The sequence below is a fragment of the Babylonia areolata genome, chromosome 17 (assembly GCF_041734735.1).
Source record: "Babylonia areolata isolate BAREFJ2019XMU chromosome 17, ASM4173473v1, whole genome shotgun sequence".
NCBI lineage: Eukaryota > Metazoa > Mollusca > Gastropoda > Neogastropoda > Buccinidae > Babylonia > Babylonia areolata.
Genome location: NC_134892.1, coordinates 11,124,454 through 11,137,639, shown reverse-complemented (window position 1 = coordinate 11,137,639; position 13,186 = coordinate 11,124,454). Strand labels below are relative to the sequence as shown.

General features: G+C 42.6%; 1 protein-coding gene and 1 non-coding gene across 3 annotated transcripts in view; both read right to left on the bottom strand.

Annotated features, from left to right (window-relative positions):
- Positions 1 to 2,784: 2,784 nt before the first annotated feature.
- Positions 2,785 to 2,857, bottom strand: Trnak-cuu (transfer RNA lysine (anticodon CUU)). The gene has a single exon. It is a non-coding gene; the product is annotated as a tRNA-Lys (tRNA).
- A 267-nt stretch (positions 2,858 to 3,124) lies between these two features.
- Positions 3,125 to 13,186, bottom strand: part of LOC143291655 (uncharacterized) — a 39,596-nt gene continuing 29,534 nt past the window's right edge. For both annotated transcript variants that reach the window (XM_076601647.1, XM_076601648.1), the window contains exons 2-5: positions 12,252 to 12,382; positions 9,946 to 10,042; positions 6,189 to 6,326; positions 3,125 to 5,440 (exon numbers count right to left, since the gene is read on the bottom strand). In XM_076601647.1, the coding sequence (XP_076457762.1) occupies positions 4,559 to 5,440; positions 6,189 to 6,326; positions 9,946 to 10,042; positions 12,252 to 12,382 (1,248 nt within the window). In that variant the 3' untranslated portion in view covers positions 3,125 to 4,558. The remainder of the gene's footprint in view (positions 5,441 to 6,188; positions 6,327 to 9,945; positions 10,043 to 12,251; positions 12,383 to 13,186) is intronic.

The window sequence follows — 13,186 nt, the reverse complement described above, 5'->3', positions numbered from 1 at the left end:
TTTGTCTTGTTGATCTGTTTGTCTTATCTTGTTGATCTGTTCGTCTTGTCTTGTCAATCTGTTCATCCCTTCTTTTTTTTTTGCCTGCCTGTCTGCATGTCTGTCTGTTATCATTCTTTTTCTTTATATATCAATCTGCCCTCCTCTCTCCCTCTCACTGTCTGCCTTCTTCCTATTTCTCTGTCTGCGTATCTGTCCTGTCTTTCTCTGTCTTTCTATCAATCTGTTTTCCTACTCTATCCCTGAGTGTCTGTCTGTCTGTCCTGTCCCTCTGTCTGTCTGTCTGTTGTTTCTTGTCTGAAGATGGCTGTTGGCCAGAATATGGGAAAAGAGTTTTACCACACAGTTGAGAAAAATAACGCTAGGGAATCCATGTTCCAGTCTGTGAAGACTTCACAGAGTTGGGGGGGTGGGGGGGGGGGGAGTTAGGAAAGACAGGGACTGAGAGAGAAGAAGTGGAGGATAAAAAAAAAAAAAAATCTACGTAAAACATATCAAATAATTGTTATTCTTCCTGGGTGTAGGCAGCTACCGTTGACATGCTGACGAATCTGCTGTTCTTTGATTGAAAGTTGTTGACGTACAGCATATACCGGAGACAGAAAGAAATCCTGTTCATCGTTTAAAATCACGTATGTGTGAAATGACTTACATGATGATGTCTTCTTGTTGAGATGGATGAGAAGAGATATGTTACTGTTATTTTGTGCAGTTTCCAACTGGTCCTTTTTTTAAATGGTTGTTATGAATAAAAATTGTTCTTGTTACTGTTTTCTTTGTTTTACTGTGGTCTCGTATATGCCTTATCTGTTGAATATGCAACGCTTATTTAAGGTGCACACCACTTGCTGTTAGGGCAAATATTGTAATCAGTGAAGAAATATTTTAGCAGTTTTGTAGCAAGGTGAAAGTAATGTTTGAGTCATGTTGTTGTGGGGTGAAGGTAATGTTTGAGCCATGTTGTTGCAAGGTAAAAGAATGTTTGAGCAGTGATGTAGCAGGGTAAAGTTATGTTTGAGCCATAGCTGGGTAAGGGTAATGTTTGACCCATGTTGTTTGTAGCCAGGTAATGGTTGAGCTATGGTGTAGCAGGGTAATGGTAATGCTTGAGCCATGTTGTGTATCAGGGTAAAGGAATATTTGAGCTATGTTATAGCAGGGTAAAAGTATTGTTTGAGCCATGTTGTAGCAAGGTAAAGGTAATGTTTGAAGCAAGTAAAGGTAATGTTTGAGCCATATTGTAGGAAGGTAAAGGTAATGTTTGAGCCCTGTTGTAGCAAGGTAAAGGTAATATTTGAGCCATGTTGTATCAGGGTAAAGGAATGTTTGAGTCATGTTGTAGCAGGGAAGGCAGTGTTCAAGCCATGTTGTAGCAAGGTAAAGTGATGTTTGAGCTATGTTGGAGCAAGGTGAATTTGAGCCATGTTGTAGCAGGTTGAAGGTAGTGTTTGAGCTGACACAGTAAGGGTAAAGGAATGTTTGAACCCTGCTATTGCAAGAAAAAGGGTTGTTTGAGCCATGTTGTAGAAAGACAAGGGGATGTTTGAAACTTTTTTGTTGTGTTTGAAAACAAAAACAAAAAAAGAAAAGCCAACAGCTTCACCTTACTGATACCAACAGCACTTTGTGGTTGGGTGGGACTGTTTTTAGGAAGAAAATCCCTGCAGTTTCACCAGTGTATCAAGTATCTGTAGAAACCTTGTTTTTGTGTTTGACAGGCTCGTTTTTGTTTGACATTTTCCAGGTTTGTTTGCTGTCATAGGATTGCCATTGTGCTCAGTTTTCTTTTCTTTTTTTTTTGTAGTTTTTTTCAGGTTAAGTACATATTGTTGAAGGCCATTGTTTTTGGTTTGGTGAACAAAAAACGCCTTTTGACTGAAAGGGAAAGAACAGTACCTGTTGACAGTATTTCACTGTAAAGTGGTGATTCATTGTGATGTTTTACTGTTTAAATCAGTGATTGTTTTAAGGCAACTTCAGAACCCTGGGTGTTACATTGCCTCATCATTTGTTTGTTTTTTTTGTAAAAAAGCAACATGTTCTGAAGCAGTAAACAATGTTGCATGATAAGTGTGTTAACTACATAATCATACCTCTAGTCATGGCATGAAGGAGTGATTTTTCCTCCCCATATGATATGTTTTATGGAGGAAAGTGGCAGACATTGACTTTCTGAGCAAGAAAACACATTTTTGTGTGTGTGTGTAGAATATCAGTGACATGATTGTCTCTTTCAGAGAGCCATGGTTGTTTGTTGTGAGCTGCACAGAATTTGTGCATGTTACCTGTGCAGCTCGTTTTGATACAATGTACTTACTCCAGGAATTTCTATTAAATCAAGAAGAAACATCACTTTTGTTTTGTTTGTCATTTATGCAGTGTGTCTGTTTTGCATAGTAGCCAGTTTTAGGTAGACTGGGGTTTTTTTGTGTGTGTTTTCTTGTTTGGATTTTTAAGGAATTGGTGGTGGTGGTGGTGGTGTGTTTGCGTGAGTATGTGCATTTGTGTGTGTGTGTATGGTCAACCTCACAACCCGATTATTAATTGATAAAACAAGTTTTTTGGTGCAAAGGAGAGACAGAGAGAGGTGGGGAGCAGGAGGTGGGGGTGGATAAACACTTGCATCCAATCTTTTTCAAACTTTGCAAGTTTCAGTTTCAGTAGCTCAAGGAGGCGTCATTGCGTTCGGACAAATCCATATACGCTACACCACATCTGCCAAGCAGATACCTGACCAGCAGCGTAACCCAACGCGCTTAGTCAGGCCTTGAGAAAAAAATGAAACGCCCAATGTGGGGCTCGAACCCACGACCCTGGGATTAAGAGTCCCATGCTCTACCGACTGAGCTAACCAGGCAGATAAATAGTCAAACTTTGTAAAGTGATTGGTAATGATGAGAGCATTATAACAGAGATATATGTGGAGGAGAGTATTTAGACATCTCTCTCTCCCCCCTTTCTGTCTTTATATATATATATATATATATATATATATATATATGTATATATACATATCTGAATAGCTTATAGCACATAATCCAACTAAGATGAAACTTGAGATGAAAGTGGTACATAATGATGATTAATTCCTCAACCATACAAACGACACATCCCAACCGAAACAGACTGAAAAAAAAGTCTTTATTTTCCGCTTTCTCTTCCCTGCACTTACAGATTGTGCTGTCCTGTAAATCCTCTGAAAAACTGGAACGAGACCAACAACAAAGCAGCCTACACATGACAAGGATGCAAAAAAAAAAAAAGAAAGAAAAAAAAAGTCACTGAAAAACAATAAAAGCAGTTCATTCTTTAGACTAATGTCGGTGTTCAATACCTTATGGACAATAGACTGATTAAAAAAACAACAACATTGCTTTTGATTTACAAACTTCAACAACACTCCAACACAGAGAATGTGAAAGATAATAAATTCTGAGATTAAATATATTGGTATGGGAAAAAAAAACACCAACAAACAAAAACAACCCATAAGCAGCACTTCGTCAAAAGTCGTTTGAAAAGAGATTTGTGTGTTCAATGACTGAGAGATTTGATCCGACTGTCTAAAGACAGTTTTGTGTGATCCCAATAACTGTACAATCCAAGTATAAAACAACATAATTATGCTGACAAGTCACCAGTACAAAAGGAGAAAAGGTAGAATTAAAAAAAAGTGTTTATAAAAAGTTAGTTATCAAAGCAAAATATTACAATTGTGGATGGGTTTCAAGGATTTTTTTTCTTTGACAATGTACATTGTTAATAGTTCTCATTGACTTTAACCTGAATCATTCAAATGATATACAACTTTGCGCATCCAAACAGAAAATGATTGAACAAATGATCTGCAAGACTTCCTACTTGTATTTCAGCTGAAGTAATGGTTGCATAGAACATTTTAGATGGCAGTTTTGTGAGTAAAAAAAGTTGTTGGTTTTTTTGTAGATGGGTCAATCCTTAAAATGTCCCAGAAGACCTAATACACAAAACAGAAATCAAACAGTAACAAACTCAATTATATTAAATGACTGAAAAATAAACTGCAATTCACAATCCATTTTCTCTGCTGCAAAACATGTGTTCGATAGTTTGGCTATGCACTTGGAACATGTCTTTAAAATGTTGGGTGGGAAGCTGTATTTTGCTTTGTAAAATAAGCTCAAGATATCTGACATGAGATGACATCAGACGAGGTGGCATCAGAAGAAACCTATCAAGTGGACAAAACCACCAATACACAGACCTACATGAAAAGAAAGAAAAGAAAGAAAAAAAGCTGTAACCAAGGCCAAGGTGAAATAAATAGCTCAAGTAGAAACCCGCTTACAACACACCGACCACAGGACTGGAAGACGTACTGTCCACCACCTGAAGCCCCTTTACATGACCTCCGCTGTGCCGCCAAACACCAACCCCCAACACCTGAAATGAAAAAAAAAAAAAAAAAAGCTCGTGGTGCGCCGTGCCCCCTTTCTGGTGCTGTGACCTTGACCTAGTTTTCCACGTTGTCACGATGACGGCGGCGGCGACTTCCTTGTAGTTCCTGCGGCTTAGGTTTTCACATGATGTCGCGGCGACCTCCGTAGCTCATGCCGCTCTGGTTGGCTCCCATGTTGGATCCGTACTGCAGGTTGATGGAGGCCTTGGACGCCTGGCTCATGTCGTCCACCTTGATGTCAGCAATGTGCCGCTGGGCCCCCATGGACATCCCAGCCTGCGAGGCCCCGCGGTTGGTCCCCGCCTGAAGGCCAATCACTCCGGAGCCCTCCCTGGAAGCATCATCGGCGCGGATGTCAGCGATGTGACGCACGGCGCCCATGGACATCCCAGCCTGGGTGGCGCCCTTGTTGGACCCGGCCTGCAGACCGATCACCGACTGCCCTTCCCTCGTCATGTCGTCCGCTCGGATGTCGGCGATGTGACGGACCGCGCCCATGGCCATGCCCGCCTGGGACGCGCCTTTGTTCGATCCGGCTTGCAGACCGATCACGCCCTGCCCTTCCTTCGACATGTCGTCGGCGCGGATGTCGGCGATGTGACGGACAGCTCCCATGGCCATTCCTGCCTGTGAGGCACACTTGTTTGTGCCAGCCTGCAGCCCAATGACACCTTGACCTTCTTTAGACATGTCGTCAGCGCGGATGTCGGCAATGTGACGAACGGCTCCCATGGACATGCCAGCTTGGGAGGCGCACTTGTTGGTGCCAGCCTGAAGGCCGATGACGCCTTGGCCTTCCTTCGTCATGTCGTCGGCACGGATGTCGGCAATGTGACGAACGGCTCCCATGGCCATGCCAGCTTGGGAGGCACACTTGTTGGTGCCGGCCTGAAGGCCGATGATGCCCTGTCCTGCTCGCAGCTGTTCCTGCGTGAAGTGAACTTCGTGCCTCTCTGTGGGCTTGGGTCCGCAGGTTGGCCCATTGAAGCCGTGACGCTGAGCCTGCCACGGACAACACGAATAAACAGATAACTACATAGACATTTGATTTCAACAATAGTAAAGAGTGGTAACTCACTCCAGTTACAAGGCACACAACTTCAAGTGAACGATGCTTATGCTACCATCCACTGATCATTCTTATTATTACCCCCCCCCCCCCCCCTCTGCCCCATCCTCACATGCTGCCAGTGGAGACTGAGACACCTATAGATATGACAGGGACAACAACAAATACACAGGGAAATCTACAGATGTACAAGGACACCAACAGTTGATCAGGGAATCTATAGATGAACATGGGCATCCACAGATGACATGGACTCCTACAAATGTACAGGAACACCTACAGCTGGCAGGACGAATGACAGGGACACCTACAAACAAAAAGGACACCTAGATACACTGCCACAACAGATGTACAGGGACACCTACAACAGATGCACAAGGATACCTACAGATTTTCAGGGATACCTACAGATGATACCTACAGATATACTGGGACATCCTCAGATACAAAAGGTACACACACAGATGACACAGGGACACCTACAGATACACAGGGACACCTACAGATGTGCAGGACACCTTGATACACAGCTTCAACAAATACACAGGGACACCTACAGACGCACAAGGACAGGGACACCTACGACAGATGCACAGGGACACCAACAGATGCACAGGGACACCAACAGATGCACAGGGACACCTAGATACACAGCTACAACAGATGCACAGGGGCACCCACCTCACTGCCAAACTGCAGGATGGTGGAGATGACCATGGCCATGTTGCGGCCCTCAAACAGGTCGGCCGTGGGGAACAGGCTGTTGGACGGCACCCCGTAGTTCTCTGCCGCCTTCAGGAACACCTCGATGTTTTCCATCTGGACAAAGAGCAACATTTCAATGTTCTCCATCTGGACAAAGAGCAACATTTCAATGTTTTCCATTTTAACAAAGAACAACACCTCAACGTTCTCCATCGGGACAAACAACACCACCTCTGGACAAAGACCTCAATCTTCTCCATTTGAACAAAGAACAACACCTCGATGTTCTCCATCTGGACAAAGAACAACACCTCAATCTTCTCCATCTGGACAAAGAACAGCACTTCTGGACAAAGAGCAACACCTCAACGTTCTCCATCTGGACAAAGAACAACACCTCAATCTTCTCCATCTGGACAAAGAACAACACCTCAAGGCAATCTTCTCCATCTGGACAAAGAACAACACCTCAAGGCAATCTTCTCCATCTGGACAAAGAACAACACCTCAAGGCAATCTTCTCCATCTGGACAAAGAACAACACCTCGAGGCAATTCTCCATCTGGACAAAGAACAACACCTCAATGTTCTCCATTTGAACAAAGAACAACACCTCGATGTTCTCCATCTGGTCAAAGAACAGCACCTCAATGTTCTCCATCTGCACAAAGAACAGCACCTCAACGTTCTCCATCTGCACAAAGAACAGCACCTCAATGTTCTCATTTTGCACAAAGAACAACACCTCAATGTTCTCCATCTGCACAAAGAACAACACCTCAACGTTCTCCATCTGGACAAAGAACAACACCTCGAGCCATTGTTCTTCATCTGGACAAAGAACACCTCGTTGTTCTCCAAGTGGACATAGAACAACACCTCGATGTTTTCCAAATGGACAAAGAACAACACCTCGATGTTCTCCATCTGGACAAAGAACAACACCTCTGGACAAAGAACAACACTTCAGCGTTCTCCAAATGGACAAAGAACACCTCGATGTTCTCCAAATGGACAAAGAACAACACATCGATGTTCTCCACAAAGAACACCTCGATGTTCTCCAACTGGACAAAGAACACCTCGATGTTCTCCAAATGGACAAAGAACAACACATCGATGTTCTCCAATGTTCTCCAAATGGACAAAGAACACCTCGTTGTTCTCCAAATGGACAAAGAACAACACATTGATGTTCTCCACAAAGAACACATCGATGTTCTCCAATGTTCTCCAAATGGACAAAGAACACCTCGATGTTCTCCAAATGGACAAAGAACACACCGATGTTCTCCAAATGGACAAAGAACACCTCGTTGTTCTCCATCTGGACAAAGAACAACACATCGATGTTCTCCACAAAGAACACCTCGATGTTCTCCAATGTTCTCCAAATGGACAAAGAACACCTCGATGTTCTCCAAATGGACAAAGAACACCTCGTTGTTCTCCATCTGGACAAAGAACAACACATCGATGTTCTCCAATGTTCTCCAACTGGACAAAGAACACCTCGATGTTCTCCAAATGGACAAAGAACAACACATCGATGTTCTCCATCTGGACAAAGAACAACACCTCAATCTTCTCCAAACGGACAAAGAACAACACTTCAAGGTCCTCAGTCTGCAAAGAGTTGTTTCTAGTAACTTTCGCCAGCTGAAGCTAGTTTAATTCTCTCCAGAGACAGTAACAGAGTTGTGAAGCTTAAATTGCAGGTGAAATCCCCACCCCCCACCCCCCAGCTGAAGCTAGTTTAATTCTCTCCAGAGACAGTAACAGAGTTGTGAAGCTTAAATTGCAGGTGAAATCCCCCCCCCCCCCCCCCCCCCCCCCCTCCATCCCTCCCACCCCCTCCTCCCCAAAATAAGACTTAAGTGATTGTCTCGGATAAGTTTTGATTTAATCACAATGTTCAAAGAAAGCAAAGCTTGTAACCTGCTGATCTAATGTTGGAATTAAAACGCTGCAGTACCCAACATCATGTGATCCTGTGTGTGAAACAGACATTATTCTGGCTGGCTAGAAAAAACAACAACAAAAAAACACTGCTGCTTCAAAGACATGTTTCATTTAAAACAAGGCTTTGATCACTGAGTGAGCTCCCTTGAAATAAAGACCACATGCCAGTCACAAAGATGAAAGTCCTGAACCCATGATGCAACAGAGCTGATACATTCTGGAGATCATATACATTTTGCATTCTAGCTATGCTTGGCTTACAATATTTCTATTTTTTGCCGTACGTAAAAATCAGTATTATCATCATCTGAGCAGCTTTCAATCTGCTTTATTGAGAAAATGCATAAATGAGAAGAAAAAGGAATGACGAGAGCATAAATGGAAAAAAAAAGAAAAAAAGGACAAAGTGTGTATAATACATCGATGAGAGATTTTACTGCACTGCATGTTTTTGAACAATAGCGGAACTTGAGACAAACTCCATGAAAGTATCAACTGGATGTAAACACTGTTGGCAGGAAAATATCAACAAAAAACATGCATGCACATCATATAATTCTGCATACAACAGACAACCTCAGTCAGTGTATGAAATAACTACAGATACATTTATTCCTTAACTTCAAAAGAAAAGAATTCTGTTGTGAACTAAACATATGGTATTTTCATAACATGTTACTTACAAAACAAGGAGAAGAATTTGAAATAACTGAATGAATTCTACTTTACAAAGAAGACAATCTATGTCCACAAGCGTAAAAGAACCAAACCATTTTCACAAATTTAATTTACATATTTGTTGCTATAAAAAGGAAGACAAATAAAATGAATACTTGTTATGCATGAGCACATGTTATGCATCTATTTATTCACTGAATTGTAAATTGTAAAATCTGTCAATCTATAAAAAATACATTGTTCGCACATAAGAAAACAAAATCCCATATCATCATCAACAACACTGATTAAAAAAAAAAAATCTTTATTTCATGTAAATCAACACACACATTCTCCACCCTTGAAACACACACACACACAAACATGTGCAAGCACTCACACGCGCACGCACGCGCGTGCACACACACACACACATTCCCTTGTTCTCCCAACCCTAACCCCCACCCCACCCCCACCGACCCCAACCCTCCAGGCACACTACGGGTAGAACTCATCATAGTATATTTATGGTATTGATTTTCTTTTTAACTGGTTAATTGATGTTACAATTTAATACTTAGAGTACATCGATTGCACTGTTCTAATGAATGCTTTCTTTTTGTACATTCCCCATTTCTTCATATGTACACACACACACACACACACACACACATGCATGCATACACTCTCTCAAGCACGTACCTACAATCTCACACACACACATACATCAGTTACACATCTGATATCACTTAAAGTGAAAACAACCCCCCCCCCCCAAAAAAAAAACACAACAAACAACCAAAACAAAACAACAACAACAAAAAACCACAACAGCAAAAAAACGACACCCCCCCCCCCCCCGCCCCCTCTTCCCCCCCCCGGCCCCCAGCCCCCCTCCTCCACAACCCCTCCAAAAAAAAAACAACACAAAACACACACACACACGCACACACAAAACAAAAAAAACCAACCCAAAAAACCAAAAAAAACAAAACAACAACAACAAGTGTCAAAGAAAGGAGAAGAAAGTCATCATAGCGCAGTCAGTTTTTTTGTTTGTTTTTTTTCTCCTTCTTCCCCCACCACCCCAATTCCCCCGTCAGTGGTTGGTTACCTGTTTGAAAGGAGCGGCCATAGTGTTCATCCTGATCTTGTAGGCACGGGCGGCAGGGGGGAGGTTAGGGGTACCCTCATACACCGCCTTGGCCAGGCTGCAAGGGTGCCAGACCACCCGAACACACACACACACAGGGTACATTACACACACAGGTCACACACCACGCAATGCAGGACTGTTGGCTACTGAGGTGGAGGGGGGGAAAAGGGGGGGGGGAGAGAGGAGAGTGACGAGAGGAGAGGGAGTGGAGGTCATGGATGTGGGGAGTGGTGGGGAAGGGGTATATTTTATGCTGAATGAGTGTGGGTGATCAAGATGTTGTCATGTGTCCTTGCAAAAATAATGCTCCCTTTCTCTCTGTCTTGTCTCTGTTATCCTCCGAAAATTCATTCTCTCTCTCTCTCTCTCTCTCTCTCTCTCTCTCTCTCTTATGTAGATGGATAAATCGAAAATTAGATCTCTCTCCATTATGTAGATGGACAAAAAGAAAATTAGACAGACAGATGGACAGATGGATGTGTGTGTGTGTGTGTGTGTGTGTGTCACAATGGGTGAGTACGTGTGTACTCCAGTGTGTACATGTGCATGCGTGAAGTAATGGCTTCCCCACATTTCCATGTTTGTACACTGGGTTTCTAGAATGCTCTTCCAGTCATAAACAGACACATGCTTCCAGAACTGTCACACAACACTCTTCTCCTACTTCTCAGAGTTTCACTATCCAGCTTAATCACACACAGGCCAGTAAAGACATTACATTTCCATTATGATTATCTGCCCCCAGCTCGAAGGAACCACAAAACACAATTCATATCGTATTTAAACAGACATGGAAATAGTGATTCGAAGATCAACGTTTGTATTAATGACGTGATAAACAGTATCCAGTCATGTCCTATTTTAGTATCCTTCACTCAGGAACTTAGTTTACCAACATTTTTCGTGCACAGACTAAAGGATATTATCTTTTCAGTGATTTTCGACTCTATTTTGTCTCTTATTGTACTCAATTTTGATACAGAATCAGTCGCTAAACTGACGTGCAGTCCATCTGGCTAGGTCCAAAAAATTGTCTGCAATGATTTGATCATTCTTTCCATTTTTGACCATGTAAAAATTTCAAAACTAAAAACTAAAAAAAGGTGGCTTGACATGACAGGTGTTTGTTCATTGACGGGGCGCAATACCTAAGTCGTTAAAGTGTTGGACTTTCAATCTGAGGGTCCCAGGTTCGAATCTTGGTAACGGCGCTTGGTGGGTAAAGGGTGGTGATTTTTTCCAATCTCCCAGGTCAACATATGTGCAGACCTGCTAGTGCCTGAACCCCCTTCGTGTGTATACACACGCAGAAGATCAAATATGCAAAGTTAAAAATCCTGTAATCCATGTCAACATTTGGTGGGTTATGGAAACAAGAACATACCCAGTATGCACACCCCGAAAATGGAGTGTGGCTGCCTACAAGACAGGGCAAATAGACAAAACGGCCACACATGTAAAATGTTTCATGTCTGTCTGAGTGTGAATGCAAGCATGCCTGAAATCTGATTGAATGACACAGGAAATAAATGATGAGCGCCCAACAGCACCATCAGTTGACTTGACCAAAGACACTAGTATCTTAGAAAGTGTCATAGTGTCTATGACTTGACCCAGGTAGGCAGTCTGTTGTGCAAATGACCCTAGTTTGTAAAGCAGTTAGAGCTTGGCCTCCGACTGAGGATAGACGCTATAATAAGTATCCATATCATCATCATCATCATACATGATACAGATCATTTCGCGACATATTATGCCTCACTCTTGATTAGAATTAAGGGTCGGATACATGCAGTTATAACAAGTCGTTTCTCATATATAGTACTGACGTGCCTGCATTGCAAATCACACAACTGAAAATTGTCCTGTAAATAGGTCCCATGCAGATACTAAAATAGGACACTGTACCAATATATCTGAAGGAAAAAATGGTAATGGTACAGATGGTGAATAATGTAAAACAGATCTACAAGGCGTAAAAAACAAAGTAAAAAGAAAAAAGGCATTAATCACCACCATAGCAGTGCTGATAAGGTAACTAAAATCAGCAAATGCTAATCTCTGATGAAGGTTTGGGATGAGAAGCAAAGAGAGCGGTTTGTGGAAGAGACTGTGGCGGCTGGGGTTTGGGGGGTGGGTGGGTGGGGGATGGATGGTTTGAAAAATGAATTTTAAAAACATTTCTAAAATATCTAAAGGATCAAAAAGCCAACAGGAAGTAGACCGAACCATCCGAGAAAGCGGATGGGGGAGGTAACTCTTACCGACACAAGATCTGCCCGTTGCGGAGTTTTTTCTCCACCTCCACAGCACCCGACCCGACATCTTCGCCAGTCAAATGATTGATCCACTGACGGACTTCGAACTCCGCTCCATGGTCGTACTTTGCCATCACCTGCAAACACACACACGTACGGGATTAGATCGAGAAATCTTGCAAAGCGTGATAAGGTTTCACTGAAAAAATGTTGCCCAGTATCGGTTACTCGATTTTTTTTTTAGTGCGGCGACATTTTGACGTCCCTCTAAAGGGCTTGTTTTATTCATCATTCTGCCGATTAAACTGCACACTTTGCAACTTGTGTGACAGGAGTATGAAGCTAAACGAATTATGTGGTGTCTGTACATGCCCACTATTCGAGGCATGCTGGTTAGAGGTAAACGGTGGGTAGATCTCTCCAGTAGGCCTAGTGGTTGTCGAGCCGGTGACAGATAGGGCTGTCACAGTAATAATACTAATAACAATAATAGTAATTATAATGATGTTGATAGCAGCAAGGGACCAACTGGACTGGAATGGCCAGAACAGCCCAGAACAGAGTGCGATGGCGAGGGGTCGTCGATGGCCTATGCTCCACCAGGAGCGATGGGCAAAATGAATGATATTGATGCTGATAATGGATACTTGTTGAGCGCTTCCCTCCCATCATGGGAGCTTAAAGCGCTTCACAATAAACATTAAACACACACACAGACACACACACACACACACGCACACACTCACCATGGCATACACACACACACACTCACCATCACACACACACACACACACTGAAGATACTTAATCTGTCATCGCAGAAACTAATTCGCACGTAACAACATCGGATTGTGCATACCGCCGCATGGGAAAACATAGAGTTGATGCATAAGTAAAAATATCACATGCTTCATAAGTTATAGATTCACAGATGTCGGACAA